Here is a 22,127-nt window from a genome sequence, read left to right on the forward strand (position 1 = left end):
CATTTTGGTTTAGAAATGGGTCTGGCCGATTCAGCAATTTTCCTTTCATGTTGAAAATTTTTTAAGAAAATAAAGCGTTGAAGTTTTAGTTGTTAGTCATAAGAACACTTAATTCAATTATAGAAATTATCAGTTTAATGATGGTTTTTTCTTTTTCTTTTTTTTTTTTTATTTACTCGTACAGTTTTATTGAAGTTTTTATTTTTTTTTAATAATTATACCCAAAAATATATATGTCTCTCAAATTACTGAACCAACTATAGAATTTAATTTTTTAATTTAATTTTTTAATTTTTCAATGCCTATTAAATAATTGTTGTGATGAGAAGATCGAGTATTACTTCTTTTTTTTTTTGAATTCTATCATGATTATTTATATAATTTCATAAAACTATCTTATTACATCATGTCTTTCTATCTTAATTATCCTACTTTTCTAATGATAGATTAATAAAAAAAATTATTAAGATTATGGTAATTAAGTAAGATAAAAAAGTAATTTAGTAACAAGATAATGTAGGAGGTATTTCGCTTAATTTATAAAATTTAGCTTATAAACATCTAAATTTTTATAAGTAAATTTAGATTTATAAACACTTTTAAATTTTAAATTACTACATACTTATAAGAGATTGATAAAAATTGATATATTTAGTTAAAAGTATTTTTTTTTAATGTTTATAAATATTAAAATAAAAATTAGAGAACTAATTTATTATTCTTTTTACTTATAAGCGGCTTCTAAGCTTATAACATTACTTAGGATAAACGGATCATTTAAATTTTAAAATTTATAAAATAGTTTGGTAAGATCAAATATCTCTTAGGTGATCAACTATTACTTTGTCATGTAAAAGCCAAATACCAGGTAAAAATAGACTAAAATAAGTATTAAATAAAGCAACATTTATTATTTAATTTATGAGGATTACTATTATTAATAAGTTAGTTTTTATATTTTTTAAATCTATTAGAATGTTTTTAAAACGTTCATATCTTTTTTCTTTATCAACCAAATAGTTTTTAAAAAATGATGAAAATGAAGAAGAAGATGAAGAAGAAGAAAAAAAAAACGCTTCCCTCTCCTCTCCTCCTTAAAGAAAAAGGAGGAGGAGTAAGAAAAGAATGAAGATAATTTAGTTTTTTGTTATATTTTTAACAGTAAAAATATATAAAAAAATTATTTCACTAACAGAGAAAAAAAAACGTTTTAATAGATTTTTAAAAATACATACACTGACTTGTTAATAATAATAATATATCAGGACTAAATAATAAACTTTTTTTAAATAAATTATATCTCAAAATACAAAGTCTCAGAATAAAAAAAAATAATAAGTAAGGCTGTAAAAGGTAGTAAGTCATTAATGAGTGAAAACTAGTAACTATATGGTGGTACTTTTGGTCTATTACGTGACAAAATTCAAAACATTATACAGGAGATGCCGCAGAGATCACAAGCTTTAACCTAAGGGATGTGAATAAGGTTAAAATTAATTATCATCACAAGTAAATTAAAAATAATCAACAATCAGTTGGGAAATTTGTACTTGTACCTCCCAAAACTTAGGATTCTTTAACCAAGTAAGAAGAGAGTACTTGTAATCTTGGAGTAATCTGTGAGTGTGCAGGAAGAGGCCATTACTAAGAGACAGCAATGTTTGTTGTTCTTTTCACTTCAGCTTATGGCATTTATGAGTGTTTTGTGCTTTCTTTTGTAATTTTCCCTTTTGCTTCAGAGGTTATGGACAAAAGAATTAGCTTCACCATTAATTGCTCTGCCAAATACATTTTTGTCTTCAATCCAACTTTATATTTTCACAACTAATTATGCAGAAAATTTTTTTCATAATATAATCATTATTATAGCCGTTAATCAGAGTGAGTTCTGTATAGAACACATCATAATCAATAGTTAACGGTTATATTATAGTCATTAATCAGAGTAAATTCTGTATAGAACAAATCATAATCAATGGTTAACATACAATCGTTATATATACCAATTTCAAAAATTATAAAATTGATTCTTTTAATTATTTCATGGCACTAACTCGCATTTAATTTTAAAAATCAAATATATAGTCTAAAAGTAAAATATATGTTTATAATTATAAACCATGATTTAACATAAAGATTCAAAATTTATAAGTTTTTTCAATTCATTCAAATGTTTTAATATTGGGTGCAGCTATACTGAAGAGATATTATATACTCCTAAATCCAAACGACGTCGCAGGAGGGAAGCAAAAGCAAGACAGTGCACCGCCAAAACTATGCCGCAGAGAAGAAGCAAAACGACGCAGCATATACAGATTCAAAACGGCACCGTTTCCTGTGGATGTAATTTATTCCAAGGGAACCCAGAATATTCTAGAAAAATCCAGAGAACTTAGTTAGTTAGAATTCAGTTTTCCAAATGTGTATATATATGCATGAGAATTAACAAATCAGATATATGAAAATACTCTATTTTCCAATCCAATTTTAGCTATTCTTCTCATGGTATCAGAGCATACCCTGTGTAAACTGCCCCAACAAATTCAGATCCAGATCTGAAAGAAACTAACTCAGATCTAGATCTGAAAGAAATCACCCTTCTTTCTTTTCTCAAAACACAAAGTACATTCAGCAAGTGCAATGGCAGAAATTACTGAAGATAACATACCTGGGAAAGCAGAGAAGGACGACAAGATGATTAGGCTGCTGAACTCTGATTCCCCCAGCATGATTCTTGTCAGTTCTCCTTTAAATGGCAACAATTACCTGACATGGAGCAGATCAATGGTTATAGCCTTGAAAGCAAAAGACAAGCTAGGATTCATAAATGGCAAGTGCAAGATGCCAGATCAAGATGACACAAATTACGAGGAATGGCAGAAGGCAGATAACATGGTAATGTCCTGGATCTTGAATGCTCTTTCAAAGGAATTGGCTGATGCTTTTCTTTATGCCACAAATGCCTATGAATTATGGGAAGAATTAAAAGAAAGATTTGGAGACAGTAATGGTCCCCTGATGTACCAGTTAATGAAAGAAATAAGTAATGCCAGTCAAGCAAATGATAATATCATGATGTATTACACAAAATTAAAAAAACTATGGGATGAATATGCATGTTTAGAGCCAATTCCAGTATGTGAATGTGGTGTAGCAAAATCTTTTGCTGAGATAGAGAGCAAACACAGATTAATGCAATTCTTGATGGGCTTAAACGAGTCTTATGACCATGTGAGGAATCAAATCCTTATCATGGAGCCACTGCCTAGTGTAAATAAAGCATATTCCATGATTTTGAGAATCGAAAAACAGAGGGGAGCACAAAGTGATGAAGCTGGAAACAGTGCAATGACAGCAAAAACTTCAGAGATTAACAGAGGCAGAACATGGAAAAATCAATTCAAAAAGAAGGATGACAGAACCTGTTCCTACTGCAAAACCATAGGTCATGTGAGAGAAACCTGCTTCAAACTCAATGGATATCCAGATTGGTTCAATGAGCTCAAACTGAAAAGAAACAAAGGAAAAGAAAATGTTGCAGCTCATGTGTTCGAAACACCCCTAAACTGCAATGATGATTACACTCAAGGCAAAGCTGATTGGAATATGGAATCACTAATGCAAGAGATGATGAAGTACATGAAGAATCATAGCCAAGGCCCTACCAACAGCAATGACGCAAATTGTGTGAATTACACTGGTTTTGCAGGTATGACATCTTATTGCTATTCTAAAGCTTATGAAAATAGAACTATAGGAGAATGGATTATAGACACAGGTGCCACAGCTCACATGTGCAATGACCTATCTCTTTTTTCAAGCCACAGAACTCTAAATAAACCAAGTATTGTGACCTTACCCGATGGCAGCATGAAAAATATTTCCAGAATTGGAACAGTGCTTTTAAACCAGAATATGCAATTGTTAGATGTGCTATATATGCCCACATTTAAGTGCAATTTACTATCTGTTAGCCAAATCACACAATCAAACAAAATATCTGTGCAATTCTACCATGACCAATGCATCTTGCAGGACCTAGTGACTAAGCACCTACTGGCTGTTGGGAGAATGCACCAAGGATTATATAGACTAAATAAAGACTCATTTAGCCATCAAGGAAGCAGAATAAAGACAATGGGCACAGCGTTGACATTTCAACAATCTCAAGACAGATATGGAGTATGGCACAGAAGATTAGGTCATGCATCAAAAAACAAATTATTACATCTAAATGTAATAAAAGCTAGTGACTGTGATTCCCATGTGTGCACCATTTGTCCCATTGCAAAACAACAACGATTGAGTTTCAATAAAAGCAAGATTACATCCAAAACACCATTTGAATTGATTCATGTGGATCTTTGGGGTCCATATTCAGTAGTTTCAGTCTCAAATGCAAGATATGTACTAACTATAGTTGATGATTACTCTAGAGCCACATGGACATATTTACTACAGCACAAACAATCTGTTTTTGCTGTATTAAAAGAGTACATTGCTATGATTAACAACCAATTTCACAAGTCAGTCAAGAACTTGAGATCAGATAATGGGACAGAGTTTGTAAATCAAGATTGCAGTAAGTGGCTAAAGGAAAAGGGCATTATTCACCAGAAGTCATGCCCATACACACCACAACAGAACGGAGTGGTTGAAAGAAAGCACAAACACTTATTACAAGTTGCAAGAGCTCTAATGTTTCAGTCAAAATTACCAAAAAGATTCTGGGGAGAATCCATACTCACAGCCACCTATATCATCAACAGATTACCAAGCCCAATACTCAATTGGGAAACACCTTATGCTTGCTTACATAAGGAAAAACCCAATCTAAACTTACTCAAAACCTTTGGATGCCTATGCTTTGCAACCAACACCTTAACCCACAAGACAAAATTTGAAGAAAGAGCCTTTAAAGGAGTATTCCTTGGATACGTTCCAGGAATGAAGGCCTACAAAATTTATGCCTTAGACCTAAACAAAACCATAGTTTCCAGAGATGTCGTCTTCCATGAAGACACATTCCCATTCAAATCACAACCAGACCCTTATGACCCACAAAAAACTGTATTACCAAATATAATACTTGAACCTGACTCATCCCCAACAATACCAATACCATCACAGACCAATGTCAGCCCTCCCCACGAATCCTTAAGAACAACTGAAGGAACTGAAACATACATTGAGAATCCTACAACTGAAGATGAAGAAGAAGCATCTGCCACTCTTGAATCAGTCCAAGAACTTTTAGAAGAAAGGGATTCCACACACACAAGAAGAAGCACAAGACTACCTACAAGACCAAGATGGCTAAATGACTTTGTGGCCACCTCTATATGTCCTATTAATCCTGGTGTGTTCTCCAACAACACCACAGGTAAATCTCCCCAAATCTATCCCTGTTTTACTTCAGAACCTATTTTCACCCCTCACTACTTGAGTTTTGTGGCAAATGTCTCTATAAACTATGAACCTAAATCCTATTCACAAGCTAAGGAAGACAGCAATTGGGTGCAAGCCATGCAAGATGAACTGACAGCCTTAGACACCAATAATACTTGGTACTTAACAACTCTGCCCAAAGGCAAAAGGGCCATTGCCTCAAAATGGGTTTTCAGAACTAAATACAAACCAGACGGTTCAGTTGACAGGTTCAAGGCCAGGCTGGTGGCTAAGGGATTTAATCAACTACTTGGAGTTGACTACACTGACAACTTTTCTCCAGTAGCCAAATTTGTAATACCCGGCTAGAATCCGGCATCGGGATTCCTGCCTTCCGGCGGAATCTAGGGTGTTGGATCTCTCTAGAAGGGTAGAATGTGTTTTCTAAAATTTTTTCACATGATTTCATGGTTTTAAATGAAAATGAATTGAGTTTTGAAGAGAAGAAGGCCAAGGAGGAAGAACCCAGGTTCGGCCGCCGAAGGTGATGTTCGGCCGCCGAACATGAGATGGTTTCGGATGGACTTTTGGCTTCCGAAAGTTTAGTTGGGCAGAAACCAGGTTCGGCTGCCGAACCTCAAGTTCGGTCGCCGAACATGGGGGACTTTAGGGTGCTGGTTTGGCCGCCGAATGTGGCTCAGCCGGTCGCCTATAAAAGGCCTCAGACCGAAAATGGGCGAGTTTTCCTCCCCATTCTCATGCCCAGGTGAGTTCATGTCCTCCCTTGGTCGATTTCACGTTTTCCTTCAATCTTCTATGGTTTTTATGAGTTTCATTCTTGGTTTTGAAGAGTTTTAAGCTTGGATCAAGGATTTGGAGCTTGGAGACCCCGGAGCTAGTTTCCTCCACATCTCCAAGGTTCGGGTCACACCAACCCTCGATCTCCAAAAGGTTAGTGTAGATCCTTGCTTTTCCTTATGTTTAATGAAGTTTTAAGTAAGTTTTATAGAGTTTGATGGTTGAGTTTGGGTAGAAATGCATGTTTAAGGTTTATGTGGGTTTTATACCCAATGTATGTTATGTGATGTTTGTGTTGAGGAGTTTATGTTAGTTTATGCTCCTTTATGCTTGTGGGAGTGAGTATGCATGATTGGGAGAGAGTATGTGAGGATTTGGGTATATTTGAGTTTGGTTTTTGGCTTGGCAGAATCGGACCTGTCGTCCAGAGGGGACCAGGTTCGGCCGCCGAAAGGAGTTTCGGCCGCCGAACCTGCATGGGAGGCAGTCTTTAGGCTGCCGAACGTGCCCCCGAAGGAGGGACTTTCGTTTCTGTCCAGGGGTTTCGGCCGCCAAACCTGCCGCCGAACTTACCCGAGTTTCATCTCTGGAAGGGACTTTCGGCCGCCGAAGGTGCCGCCGAAAGTGCCCTGTCCAGCCGTTTCTTGGGTGTTTCCTATGCATGTTTTAGTGATGTTTAGAGGGGTTTTTGGGGGTATGTTTATGAGTTGTTTAGAGTATGTTTGGCACCTCATTCGAGTCCACCTGTGTAGGATCGGACCCGAGGGACCGAGGAGGCCAGTAGTGCTAGCAGTTGCAGAGTCAGTCAGCGTCTGCCAGGAGGTGAGTAGAACTAAACCTAATCTTTTATTTTTAAGAAATCAAATGTCTAATGCATCTTTTATTTTAAGGAATTCAAATGCCTAAAGCATATGCATGCATCATGTTTATATGTAATAGGATGATTGCACTAGTTTCACGAATATGACGCATTGCATAAATTGCTGTGTATATGATGTGATGGGTGGACCAAGGCGACCTCAATAGCCCACAAGTCTGTCAATGAGTCTTTGTCAGTCGGGCAAGTACATGTAGGAAAGCCCTATGAGAGCTCCTTCGGGGCCAAGTTTGACAGAGGGAATGTTGGGGTCATGTCTAACCCTGAGGGGAAGGACGTTTCGAGAACCCTCTAAAATCACCCGCAAGAGGAAGAGATTGCTAGCGTGAACTCAAGCGGGGAAGAAATGTTTGATGTGTATTCGTTGTGATATGACGCATTTCATGAAAGCATGAAATAAAAAGAAAGAATAAAATAAAAGAAAGAATGAAATAAAAAATAATAATAAAATAAAATGAAATAAAATAAAATAAATAATGAATAATAAAATGAAATCATAATTAATGAACTGTTTTCTCTGTTTCTACTCACTGGGCTCTTGTAGCTCACCCCATTCCCTTAACCCCAGTTTTGCAGGGCCAGAGTAAGTAAGCCAGAGTAAGTCAGATAGAGCTATGGGAAAGAAGAGGTTCAAGCATGGGTTGCCATGTTTGGTTGTAATAGCTTAGCTGTGTTTTGTTTATGTTTGAGTAAGGCTTGATGTGTATGTTTATGGTTATAGTGGATGTTATGTAAGGAAGTTGTTAAAGAGATGATATGTTATGTAATGCTATGTATGTTTTGTATGCTTGTTTAGCTTAGTAATGGACATGATAGATGGACTTGATGTATGGTCCTTATGTATATAAAGAATATGATGAATGGAAAGAGTAATGAGTATGTTATAAGAGATAGAGCCAAGCTAAGAAAAGTATGTGAGATGTATAGTATAGAGTTGTGTTTTGCCTAGTGTTGGTAAATCCCTTGGTTTTGCATGATCAATATGAAAGTTAAAGAAATGTTTTAATGGTTTGAAGTATGTATGGCCGTGAGGGAAGAAAGGGTCTCAATCCCTTGACCCAAAGCGGATATGTTTTTACAGCTAGCTTGATGACTCATCTAGTATGAAGTTCTATGTTTCTATACATAGGTCAAGCTTAAATAAAGAAAAAGTTTAAAGGTTTTCTGAAAAAACATAAGTTTTTATGAAAATGCTGATCATGTATGGGATTATACCTAGAGTTCAAGATGTCTAGAGGCTTACTACGGGTCTCGGCGGCCTTAAGCCGATCTGGATCCTAGTGCCGAGCAGTTTGGGGCCGTTACAAGAGGTGTACCGGTTTTCGGGCTGTTACAAAATTGGTTACTGTGAGAATGTTCATGGCAATAGCTGCTGCCAAAAACTGGCCTATACATCAACTAGATGTCAACAATGCATACCTACATGGTCATATAGAAGAAGACTTGTATATGCTACCTCCGGAAGGCTATGACAAAGCTCAACCAGGACAAGTGTGCAAACTTATCAAAAGTATCTACGGATTAAAACAGGCAGGAAGAATGTGGAATAAAGAGCTTACCCAATGCTTAACCCAGTTTGGCTTCAAACAATCACCTTTTGATCATTGCCTGTTCACAAGGACAAAGAAAGACAGATTCTTAACATTACTTGTCTATGTTGATGACATCCTTATAACAGGTCATTCAGAAGAGGATATAGCAGAAATTAAATCTCACCTTGACAAAGCCTTTACAATCAAGGATTTGGGGTACGTCAAGTATTTTCTAGGCTTACAAATTGCACGTTCTGAAACTGGATTATTTCTTCACCAAAAGAAATATCTATTAGATATTCTTCAAGAAACAGGTTGTATGCAAGCTAAACTATCTGACACTCCTCTACCACAAGGAATCAAACTTGACAATACGACAGGAACCATTTTGACTGACCCAGAAAAATATAGGAGGTTAATAGGTAAGTTACTTTACCTCGGAGTCACAAGGCAAGACATATCCTACGCGACACAGCACCTCAGCCAGTTCATGCAACAGCCGCGTCAACCTCACTGGAACGCAGCACTTCACGTGCTTCGCTATTTGAAAAGTTGTCCTACACGAGGGTTGTTCTTCCCAGCCCAGAACGACCTCAAGATTCAAGCTTTCTCTGACGCTGACTGGGCTTCCTGTCCAATGACCCGAAAATCACTTACAGGCTTCTGTATATTCCTCGGACCATCCTTAATATCCTGGAAAACAAAAAAACAGAACACGGTTAGTAAATCCTCAGCAGAAGCTGAATACAGGAGCATGGCCCTTAGGTGTGCGAGCTAAAGTGGATAACTTACCTGATGAAAGAGTTCCATGCTGATCTGCAACTCCCTATTCCTCTTCACTGTGACAACCAAGCAGCCCAACACATCGCGGCCAACCCGGTTTTTCACGAACGAACGAAACATCTGGATATCGACTGCCACATCGTCCGCGAGCAACTCTCCAGAGGTTTCATATCTACGGTGCACGTACCTTCACGACAACAAATCGCGGATCTCTTCACAAAACCCTTAGGAGCGGCGCAGTTTCAAACCCTTCTGTCCAAGATGGGTTTCCCCAAAAATTAGGGCAACTCCATCTTGAGGGGGGCGTGAAGAGATATTATATACTCCTAAATCCAAACGACGTCACAGGAGGGAAGCAAAAGCAAGACAGTGCACCGCCAAAACGATGCCGCAGAGAAGAAGCAAAACGACACAGCATATACAGATTCAAAACGGCACCGTTTCCTGTGGATGTAATTTATTCCAAGGGAATCCAGAATATTCTAGAAAAATCCAGAGAACTTAGTTAGTTAGAATTCAGTTTTCCAAATGTGTATATATATGCATGAGAATTAACAAATCAGATATATGAAAATACTCTATTTTCCAATCCAATTTTAGCTATTCTTCTCATATACCCAAATTTAATAGTTAATTGAATAGAAAATGCTAAATATTTTTAGTAATGTATAATTAAAGCTAAATTTTCAAATTTCGGAACTCAAATCCTAATTAAATGCAAATTATATGAAACACAAATTTGACTTTAAAAAGTTTGATCTTTACTCCTTAAATTTACAATTATGGCAACAAACACCCTAAATTTGAAGTTTTATTACACATATCTATGGAAATCCATCTAGATAAATATTTTGAATGCGTTGATTTTTATTTCTTTGTTGATGCAGTCATAATTTTCAAAAAAAAAAAAAAACAGTCAACTTAATAACCAAAATACAAAATCTCTTTTACATTCAGGACATTTATGTACCTTAGTAGTAAATTTTATATGCAAATTTTAAAATTTCTCCAAATTAATTTTGGATTGTAACTAATTGAAAAGGGTTGAGATTTATTATTCATAATTAAAATATTTAACTACGATTACAAGTTATTACAGGACATTTAAGCTTTACCTTCAATTACCTTATTTTAAATTTAGACTGCAAACACATTCACAAAATTACAGACGTAAAAATATTGGACCTCATATTCAAATGGCGAATTACAGATTATCTCCAATATCTAACCCAGGGAAAATAGCTAACAAATAATCGATTTTTTTAATGAGTACATCAACTCATGAATAATATAGTATTATATTAGAAGGTGTGTAATAATATATATAAAAATACATTTTTTATTTTATCGATATAAAATTAATGATAAATAGTGATAAACTGATAAATAATGATAAACTGATATCTATTGAGTTCACCAAAATAGAACTCAAGAAAATCAATAGATTGAGATTGGTGGTTAAGAGTTAATAAAATTGATCGTTAATTTTAGGTAAATTAAAATTTTTTAATAGTCTGAGTATGAGATTTTCAGGAGAATTAAATGATATCGAATTAGAGTTGATTCAAGACTATATATATTCTGATTGACCTGACACTTTTTATACTACGTCTCTTCAGATTGGATTGAGATTTTTTTAACAGATGTATCAGACGATTCATTAATATTACACAATCAGCTAATAAATATGGAGCTCATTAGCTCATACTCTATCTTTTCGTCCACATCATATCAACCTTTCTCATAACATATACATTTATAATTTTGACAAAAATAGTATTTCAATGAAAGTTTGTATGTGTTCTTTATGTTCGGCCTTTATCAGAATCAATTCTCTTCTATTGCTAAAATTGATTAAACTGTGAATAAAATATTTTATCTCATATAAAAATTTTAATCGTTGTACTAATTAGAAGAATAGAAAAATAATATATCAAACTAATCGATGGTTGAAGAGAGACCCGAAAAGAGGAGCTCATAAAGTGGCGAATAGGCTATATACTCTCTTTCTTTTATGCTTGCATTTTTAAGGATGATACCATCCCTCAGCTTCTATCCTTCTAGATGTCGCCGGTTCTTAGTTTCTTTCATGAAATTATAATTCTATAAAAGAAAATAATAACACAAACTTGCAAATGGTTAAATTGGATCTCCCTATCAAACTTATGAACTTTTTTTTTTTGAAAATGGGGATCAAGAATTAGACGAGTAGAAATTGAGACCTGTCAAATTTATTCAGATACACATACCATAAAATTAAATCTGTAAACTAACTTATGGACATTTTTAATGGATAATTATTTGATAAACACGATCTCTTTATATGATTTAGTCATTATTTTATAAATAATTGTTTTTGTTTGAAATTTAAATTTCATTGAGATAGAGATAAACTAGAGGAGGAAACCTATAAAAAAATTTTTAAAAAATTAATTATAAAGAAATTAAAAAATATATTAAAAATTATTATTTTTAATAGATATTTTAAAAAATTTACTAATCAATCTCTTTATTAATTTTAATTATTAAATCTTTATTTAAAATAAAAAATTAAAAAAATAAATTTTTATTTTTAATTTTTGTGTATGATAAAACTATATTATAAGAATTCAACTCTTTTAAATTCTTGTAAAAATTGATTTTAAATTAAAAAGTAAATTCAGTTAAAATTGTTAAAATTTTATAAAAAATAATTTCATTTTAATCTATTTATATCAAAATTACTTAATTAGCCCTTAAAAACTATTTTATTTTTCTTCTTTCATTCTTTATATTTTTATTTATTTTAATTTTAAATTTAATTTTTATTTTTTAATTAATAATTATTTTTTAAAAAATTAATTTAATTTGATATTGACTATTAATATTTAATGTATTTATAGTTAATAGTAAAAAATTATTATATTATTTTGTTAATTTTTTTAAAGATATCTTAATTTATATTTTTTAGTGATAAAAATTATATAAAATTTAGATTTTAAATATTATAAAAATATTAATAATGAATTTACAATTAATATGATAAAAATAATTATTATTTATAGAAATAATATTTATGTTAATTTAAAAATAATAAGTAATAAATAAATTAAATTAATTTAAATTTATTAATAATTTATTTAATAAAAAATTTTAACTGAATTTTATTATATTTAAATTAATTCCAAACAAATAAATTATTTTATAGATAAAAATAAATTAAATTTTATTAATAGAATTCAATTATTCTCCTATAAGAAATGGATAAGTGTGTTCTCATTTAGTCATGTAATTTGAATAAATTTATTAGTTAATCTCATAGTAAAAAAATCTACTAATTAATATCTTTAAAATTTTTTAAAATATTTAATAATTAAAATTAATAAGATTAATTAATAGACTAAATATCTAATAACTAAAATTAATAAAATTAATTAATAAACTTTTTAAAATATCAGGTATTTTTTAAAATTAAAAAACTAAAAATACTCCATTTTAAAATTAATAGACTTTCTAAAAAATTAAAAATATTTTAATATTTTTTTAAAATTAAAAAATTAATTAATACCCTATTCGTCTTAAAATTTTTATCCATTTTTTTAAGTATCCTATAATTAATTAATTATTATCCCCTTTTCATTTTTCACTGTAAATTGATTATTACATAAGCACAGGCGACATCGCTTCTTCTTCCGAACTACATGGAAGCAAGGGAGATTTGCAGCAATCACCAGACACACGAAAGACTCAGACCCATGCTGGACAAATAAGAAAATAGGCGTGGCACTTACAGCCTAACATTTGCCTTGAAAGAAAGGGTGACCTCTCGGTACCTTTCCTTCAAATCACTATCCAAATAAGTTCAATAGCTCAGATTCAACCACAGGGGAAATCAATGGCCGCATACACTTCCTTCCACTGGAAAGGAAGACTAAGAAGCTAAAAGCACAAAATCTGAACCTGGTTGGAGAACTATAGGCTTCATTACAGGAGAATCAAACTAAAATCAGAAAATCAAAAGAACACAAAAAGTGAAACCTAAGGTTAGGGGAGGGAAGGAGGGAGGGGATGGTCGTTGGCCAGTTGGCTACATATACCTCCTTCGGAGGCAATCAAGATCTAAAGCTTTAGAGAGAAGTGGGAACGTTTGGAGAGAGGAATAAATAAAAGCTTTTTGTTTTAGTACCATCACCATAGCGAGAATTATCTCCCTAGTTACTAGTAACTTCTTCCTTATCGCCTTACTCTACACCAATAATAGCAGATGAAGGTTATTCATTTTCCAGCCTAACCCCAATACTAAATTTTATTCCAACAATAGGCTTATTAAGATGCTGCTAAAAAGGTAAAAATAACCATAAAAATAGATTTCTTCCATATGTTAATAAAGATATCTAAAATATTTCCAATTAAGTTTCCAGCTACCATCTCAACCTTCAAGACCACGGGGGGCTTGGGGGTGGCCCTATAATTATCACAGCTAATTACCTTGGGCAATCTAATCTTCTCTTTCCCGTCGGAAAAGAGAGAATGATGCCTTGATCTGACTTGGGAATTAGATAAAAATAAAAAATTCACTCATCTCATTTAAGAGGTATAATACATTTTCAAACATTGATCTTATGGACAATATTTAATGTACCTTACTGCCATTGAGATGACATCAAATTAAGTCCACCTATACACGAGTCGGTGTAAGAAATTTAAATGAATGATGGCCAAATTTGTATGATCATTATTCAGAGACTACAGCTGTACGAATGGATAATGCTCAGAGGATAAGGCACCTACCATTATCTACTGAATACCCTCCAGCCAATTGGTCATTTTCACCAGACTAACCTATATAGGAAAGTCTCCTCCATCAACCAGAAGTTTTCTCCTTGAGCAAAGGAAAATTATAACTGCTGCAGACATTGAGAACATTTATTTCCATGCACAAACAAGCCATTAGCATGGATATTCCTTGTTTAGATTTTTTTAATTCAAATTTTAAAAAATGCATCGTCCAGATAAAACAAGAATTGTCTGGGTTATCATTCATCAAACAAGGTGCAGCACATGATGCTATGGCAGAAAATAAGACCAGGGCTAAGCTGTTATGCCAGAACAGATGGAATAAAATGCACAGCAAGTCAGAGTAAGAAGAAGAAGAATTAGAAGGGATTGAATTGGAATTGATTGATGGATTGTTTTCATGCCCTATGTTGTAACTTGTAAATCAACTATTGGCCACAGCTGCGAGCCACAAGAAACAAGCATGGATTTTCGGAGCAATGTGTTCCATTGCCTTCGAATTTCTATGCTCAATTATTTCAAAATTAAACAATCGAATGTACCAAAAGAAAACAAAAGAAAAGAACAGTTAAACCATGGACAAATGAAGGATTCGTTGCTATTGAAAGGCATTTCAATATTTTCTACACAAAATGAACATTGAAATAAGTTGGATACCAAATAGATACAAAGGATAAAAGGGACATCATAAAAAACGAAGAGAATGACAACCAGGAAATAAAAAATTATTAACAGTTAGCATTACAATAATGCAAAGTTCAAGCTCTACTATTTTAGAAAAATTCCTCCTACAAATAGAAACTGCATCTTACCCACCACCTAATGGCAGAGCACAAGGTTGGCTTGAGGAAGCCATCCCATCCCAAACCCCTCCTTCCGCTGCCAAAAATGGTTTTCTTTTTATTTTATTTTTATAATTCATTTCTAATTAAAAACGTAGAATATAATCTAAGATTATAGATTGGCCACAAGGCCTCAGATAAATCTTCAAATTAGTACATTTAACCTTCTATCAGTTTAGTGGTAACTTTATCATAAAACTTTTTATAAATCCCTTTTGAAATTGTTTGTTGTTTGATAAACAAAATTTTAAAAATTTTAAAAAACTAAAAGATTATTAACAAAGAAAGTTAGAAAGTTGAAGTTTATAAATAAAACAATTAAAAGTTTGAAGCATTTTTTACTTGGCATAAATTACAAATCAATTTATTTTATGTAAACTTCTAAAATCTGCCACCATTCATAACCATTAAGGAGGTTTAGTTTGGCCCCTCCAAAGCTGGAGGTCTAGCTCTGCCACTGTTGCGGCCTTCGGGTGTATGTGAATAAGCAAGAGAGTGTGAACAGCTCAATGTATTTGGGTGTGCATAACAGAGAGAACTCACCATCAAGAGCCCTTGTTTCCGATGGTGCTATTGGTGTATTATTAGCCTCTTTGTTCCTTGTATGTTTTTGACAATTGATAGTTGACATGTCTACAGAATTGAATGCCGCCTGGGAACTTGACAAGTCAAAATCTTGACTATGAGCAAAGAGAAGTCTCAAGAGTATATTTCCGCTTTAACAAGTTTCTACAATCCTGGCTCGGCCAGGATTAAGAAGCGAGTCTGACATCCTCCAACCCTACAAGAAACGCACCATGAGAGTCACAAGAGCAGTGCAATCATATCTGTTAGTGTCAAAATACCTATCATCAGTTCAGTTTAAGTAGTGATGCATCTAAGATGGAAGTACTTGTAACCAAACCAAAACATTTCCTCTCTTTCCTTTTGCTTTTCTATTTTTCTCTTGTTTTTCTTTTGAAAAAGAACGCAAATCCAGATACTATGAGAGCAGCCCATTTTTCCTAATTTACTGACTAGGAAATCTAACATACATGATGATGAATGATTTGTTTATAAGGAAGGAAAACAAGAAAAATAATTTCCAATTACCTGTTCTGCAGCTTTACTTTTAAAAGGGCCATATAAAGTTGAGACCATTTTGCATGAGTCAGCAATACGAGCCTCAAGATCATTAGCTGAAAGAATATGGTTTGAATGGCCAACTGGTCGTTGCTTCCATGATGAAGAATGACTATCAATTGACAAATGTATGAAATGCAAAAGCACATGAGCCTGTAAAACAATAAGACATATCCTGCAGTGTGTTCAGACTGGTCGGTACTAGTAAAAAAGCATACAAAATAATGCAGCTATATCTCACGTGGAATGCAGCTTTTAGAATGTCGTCTGGCTTTGCCTGATCCTTGAGCAATGCATAAACCTGATCTTTTGATGGATTGTATGTCACTATATATCTCTCTTTCTGTCATCAATCAGCAAACTATGCTCAATATATAAAGAGAAGAATTACTTCATTCACAATGAGACGAGATTGCCCACAAGAAATCTTTTTTCCTTTGGAAAAGTTGCATACCTCAAACAGAGGCTCTATTGCAAGATATGCACTAGGGTCTTGAAAGGCATCTTTAAATCTTGGTCCTGGCAACATTCAGAACACTTTAAAATGAACTCAATAACAGGCAGTTGACAAAACATTATGTTTATGAGAGATAACCCATGAATACCTAGAACAAGCCTCTCCTTCAGCCATGGAAAGCTGAATATATTTTCCTTCATATTCCCCTCTTGCAATGAGGGCACCCGCCCTGCAGATAAATATAAGAATAACAACTGCTTAATTCTTGCATATCAAACTTGATTTGGAACATCAAGAAAATTGACTATCAGAAAGGGTTAAAAACAATTAGATTGATATTGGATGAGCATGTGAAGCGCTTTGCCCAACCTGTCTTAAGAAAAGAATCCACTGCCACACTGAATCTGGCCCTGTTTAAGGTGTGCAACACTACAGATTTAACCTAGCAATAAAAATAAACTGAGCATAATCAGATCACCTGCCACCCACAAAGGCTGGTGGAAAGTTTCCAAAGCCTGTACCAGTATTTCAAGTCTCTAACCTCTTGGAAAGAGCTGAAGACATAGGCACATGAAAGGAGAGCAAATGAAGCAACCATGCTAGGGTTTCTTTTCGTAATCATTATGCTAAGGCCAGTTCCAAGCTTCAGAAGAGATGAGATAATGTACATCAATATCAACTAAAATTATAATAATTCAAAGAACCTTATTAAACAGTATAGATTACACATGAAACAAGCATGTTTCAAGTTTAAATTGACATGGTATTATTATCAGCAAAAGAATGAATAGCACTACGATGCATGAGAAGCCATGGATATGCAACATCATTGTAATAAAATAATAAGCTCATACCTAGACTTACTTACTCTGTACTATAATACTATCACAATAACATGAGACATACTACAAACAAAATAATATTGATCCATATAAATAATTTGGAACTCATATTTTGACAAGGTTGTACTCAATTGCCTTCTATCAAATGGAACATTAACACTTGAAAACTGAAAGGGTCAACCATGTTAACAGCACCATTTTCTTAATTAACAATGTTCCTCATATGCATATATCTGCTCATTCAAAAAATTAAAGAAAATGACTCCAGACCAGTTATTCTAAATTTTTTTAAGCAATCCTTGCATTAAGGAAATTGAGTTTGCAATGTAAACGTTAAATCAGGTATCCACTTTCCAGACAAATATCATAAAAACAAAAATGTGCTTCTGAAATTTTCAAGGGGGAGAAGGCTTCTAGGATTTGAACACCTGACCTCTACATTACAAGCCAGTCACACGCATATGTTTCAGAACTTCTTTTATCAATAACCATATTAATATTCCTGTTATATAGATGACATGAATAACAATTAGGGGGATAAGCTGAAGCATACCAAATCTGCAAGATTGCCAACACATTCTCCCTTAGCAGTGACATCCCCAATGTTTTCTCCTTTAGCAAAGGCTTTGTAAATTGGTGTCCGAGTTGATGTAGATGTTACAGCTGCAACATTCTAAAATTAAGCAACAAAGAATATAAGACTGCAGAATCGGCTCAAAATGCATATAATTGCAATAAAAATATTTATAGAAACAAGTGAATGAATAAATGAGTAAACCTTTGCCACGTTAGCAGCACAAGCCAAAGGAAGAAAAAGGTGTGGGACAGCTGCAGTTGCTAACTCCACCCCAGCACCCAATTCCATGAGAAGATCACCTGCAAACCGCATCTGCAATGCATTGGTAGTCAGGAAGGTTTGAGCAAGGACTGACAGCTCAAGAGGCCAAAAGTTATACTAACTGTACCTGCTTTAGATCATAATCAAATTTCTTTCCTTGACGTGCAAAAAGCATTTTCCCAACACGACCAGCACCATCCTGCAAATAAAGATAACATTTTTTCGGTTTTCAGTTTGTTTGGAATTTTGAATGGGTTACAATAAGGGATAGGAAGGAAAAATGGAATGAACGAGAGAAATCTCTTATTTATATTTAATATTATAATGGAGAGGAAAATAAAGCGGAATTAATTATGCCTAGAAGCACATTTTGCTTCGCTTCACAATTGAGGAGATAAGCATTATCCCCTTTCATGATTCATAAGAAATTTTTAATAATACTATTTTTCCGAGGTATTCCAAATTTCCAAACTATCCACTGAGACAACAGTAGAACCCAATCACTGCTGCTTTTTTGTTTGCATTATACATTCCGTGTTCCTTTTTGAAGCTAGTCTGCAGTATTGGCCAGTGGCCATGCCATACACCCAACCAAGGGGAACCTTTCTACTCTTTTCTATCTTATTTGCATGTAAAAGTAATAGATATAGTTTTGAATTACCTGAACCATTACTTCTCATAATTAGGCTATTATTTGCATTAATGGGTCTGAATTGAAGTTATTTGTAGAAACCTTCTCTTTTGTTCCCATGAACCCTAACATGTTACGTTGCCTTGTATATCATGGTAGATGGTTCAGAACTCGGAACAGAAATTAGTAATAAAATTTGACATTTCAGAAAAGTAAGTTCAGTATTTATTTTTGGATAAGGATTTAGTGTAGATAATTATCATCTTTCTCTTGCTTTTTCTTTTTCAGTAACCAACCAATGTGGGGCATATGAAATCCTTTGCTTTCCTGTTGTATAAAGGCTATTGTTTCCTTTCTAATACAACTAAAACTGTCGAGCATAATGTTTAAGTCTGATATTCACACTAAAATCTCAGTGTCATCATCAGAAATCAACATATGATAAACTGCGATAAATTTGAGCACTAAGACAATTCCTCTCTACACCTAAATATAGAGACTGGAAATGTCCCAACTGAATGCAGGTTCTGAAGTATATAAAATCATGTGAACATAATCCAATAAAAATAATTGCAAAAATCACATCAACCTACTCTGCAAGAAAGTGAAGATGTGATTGGTCCTACCTTGAGAATCCAATTGATAGCGACAGCACCAGAAATAGCTTTGCTTTCAGAGGCTCCAACAGAACTCAAAAGGGCTTTTGTGGTGAAAACACCCATTGCTCCACCAAAGAAATGCTACAACAATATGTAAATTCAAGCACAACAGAGTAATGAAGAAATACTGGAAGAAATCAAATCCAAGACAATCCACTATCAAAAATTTCAAACATGAGTCTGTTCTAGTTCATCAAGTCCTCCAAAACCAGCAATATCGTTCATTCAAATGAAGAGAATACCTTCAAAGCTCTCCAAGTCATGTATGGAACATATGATGGAGTCACACTATGGGGAAAACCTTCTGGCACGACATAGGTTCTTATAAAAGACATCATTTCCTGCAGCATGGTACATAAAATACACTCAGTGAACCTCACAGAGTTAAATTGGTCTAAGTGCTCTCTTGTTTATTCAATGCCAGCATACATAAGCAACTGTAAAAACATCGCAGAGAATAGAAATCCTACACAAAGCAATACACCATAATCATACATGTGCATTGCAGCCATGTCTCTGATCTTAAGTGATACTTCCTCTCAAAACACACACTAGGATCATTAATAATTAAACAAAGTGTTTGCTGGTTCTTCTGTAATCCTGTACAATATTCATACACGTGTATTTATCTTAATGCCAATTTGTCAATGTTGAATCATAATGGAATTTGCACATGATGCAAAAAACTAATTCCAATATAATTGATATCCATAAAATCAAATTGAAGAAGAAAATATCTAAAATGTATTGAAAACCTGTAAACAGGAATCTAATTCAGTTCCATATCAACGAAATAAAGTACTGAGATGATTAAAAATGAAAGGATTCACTCTGAGCAGCAAAACCAGGGACTCGCATACAGTTCCAACTCTGATTAGTTTTGGATGAATAAAATACAAACCATTTTTCTTCCTCTTCAGAATAAAAATCCTAATCTTAAATATAATTGAAAATGCCAATTTTCTATTTCATTTTCCTCCAACTCCTGAAAGAAAACACACAAATCCAATCACGTAACCACAATTATGCTCAAAAATTATAAAACATTAAAAAAGCTAAAATTAAGGATTTAAATGTGCTTTACACATTAAAAAAATAAATTAAAAGGAAGAAGAAGAAGAAGAAGAAGAACAAGATGCAAAGTGTTATACACAAAGCTAAACCAAAATAATAATAATATAATCAAATAATAAGACCGAAATAGTGGTTGGATGAAATGACCTCAACAGGAGTTTGTGGCGTATGCAAGCTGACGGCGCGAATTGAATTCTTCTTATAACCTCCAAAACTGTCGTTTTCCGCCACGTACTTCCATCTCCGGCCATCAATTTCCTCGCAACAGATCAATCTCAAGCTAGAATCAATAAATTCATCTTCCACAAGCCCTAATCGCCTAGTATTATCCAATAAAGAAACAGATTGCGCCGGAGAAACAAACGAATAAGAAGTAGAACTAGGAGGAGGCTGAGACATTGCAGGAGAAGGAGAAGCGGGAGCAGAAGCCAAGTTGGCGCTAATACGCAGCGTTTCACGAACAAGGAGACGAGCCTCCTGTGACGACGGCGTGGAGGTAAGAGTTTGAGCCGTTGGATTGGGCGATTGCTTGATTTTAATGGGAGGCATGGTTATGGAAAATGGAAGCAGAGAGAAGAAAGATATGAGCGCGTGTGGTTTAATTTATTTTTACGAGTGAGGAGAGCGCGAAGGTGGCGATGGTTTTATAGAGGACATGAAGAGCTTTGGGATTAACGAAGGAAGCATCCTTTTATAGCTGCCGCGAGGAAATAATGAGGCAGGTGGCCCACAACTACGAACGGAGAAACAGAGGTGGAGAGAGGGCTTGTTGTCTTTTACTCTTTTCATTTTTTTTTCTTTTTTTGAAGATAGAGAGAGAGATTCACTTGCAGGAATCAAGGCTGAAAAGCAGAGTAGGAGAAAGTTGGAATCTGCTAAGGTGTGTTTGGCTTTCAAGCGTTATGGTAGGGACGGGTCCTCTTTTTTTTTTTTTTTAATTACTATTAGCGAATTTATCCATTCATTTCTATTTTAAAATTATTAAATTAAAAAAATTATATTTTATAAAAGTAAATTTTTTAATTTTTTTATTAAAAATCTACCGATTAATTTATTTTATATTTAGTTTGAAATACTAAATAATATAAATATTTAGATTTTATTTATTTAAAAAATACTTTTTATATTTTTTAGTATTCGAAAAAATTATTCAAACAGAAAATATCTTCTGATCAAGCCTTTATTTGTTTCATAAAATATATATTTTAAAAAAAATTATATTTTTAGCGTATAAAATATTCAAAAATTTTAATTAATAAAAAATATTTTTCTCATCAAATAAAAAAATAAGTCATTTTAAAGAAATTAATTTTCTTTTTTTTAAAAGAGAAAGTCTGGTGCTACATGACAATCGCTAAAAGTGAGTCATGAGCGTTCATCACAAGATAGGTCAACGTGGTAATAGTCTAGTGAGTCGAAGATGTAGTCTCTCTTGAAGTAAGGAAGATCCAAACACCTTATCACCCGAATTATAACTAAGAGACTTGCACCTCTCTCAACAAGGCGAG

At 33.7% G+C, this 22,127-nt stretch overlaps 1 protein-coding gene across 3 annotated transcripts; it reads right to left on the reverse strand.

Annotated features, from left to right (window-relative positions):
- Positions 1-14,730: 14,730 nt before the first annotated feature.
- Positions 14,731-21,474, reverse strand: LOC110625088 (protein root UVB sensitive 6). Of its 3 annotated transcripts, XR_002489513.2 has the most exons (14): positions 20,767-21,474; positions 19,788-19,886; positions 19,513-19,626; positions 18,383-18,454; positions 18,196-18,306; positions 17,971-18,090; positions 17,117-17,218; positions 16,945-17,017; positions 16,724-16,804; positions 16,573-16,637; positions 16,360-16,461; positions 16,089-16,271; positions 15,540-15,777; positions 14,731-15,033 (listed from the first exon to the last, which is right to left on the reverse strand). XR_002489513.2 is itself a non-coding variant. In XM_021770614.2 (13 exons), exons 1-13 carry the CDS (start codon positions 21,166-21,168, stop codon positions 15,715-15,717), a joined length of 1,587 nt encoding a protein of 528 aa, XP_021626306.1. In that variant the 5' UTR covers positions 21,169-21,474; the 3' UTR covers positions 14,731-15,714. The 3 variants fall into 3 exon arrangements, 2 of the variants coding, with proteins under 2 accessions (XP_021626306.1, XP_021626307.1); XM_021770614.2 differs by having other exon boundaries at positions 14,731-15,777; XM_021770615.2 differs by having other exon boundaries at positions 14,731-15,777; positions 20,742-21,017.
- Between the last annotated feature and the right edge of the window lie 653 nt (positions 21,475-22,127).

Source organism: Manihot esculenta, chromosome 10, assembly GCF_001659605.2.
Source record: "Manihot esculenta cultivar AM560-2 chromosome 10, M.esculenta_v8, whole genome shotgun sequence".
Lineage (NCBI taxonomy): Eukaryota > Viridiplantae > Streptophyta > Magnoliopsida > Malpighiales > Euphorbiaceae > Manihot > Manihot esculenta.

Excerpts from the sequence above, each read along its gene's own strand:
- LOC110625088 (XM_021770614.2), bottom strand. The coding sequence starts at position 21,168 with ATGCCTCCCATTAAAATCAAGCAATCGCCCAATCCAACGGCTCAAACT. Across the intron at positions 18,091-18,195 it reads GTGCTGCTAACGTGGCAAAG|AATGTTGCAGCTGTAACATC; the intron begins GTTTACTCATTT and ends GCTTAATTTTAG. Across the intron at positions 16,272-16,359 it reads TTCTAAAAGCTGCATTCCAC|GCTCATGTGCTTTTGCATTT; the intron begins GTGAGATATAGC and ends ATTGTTTTACAG.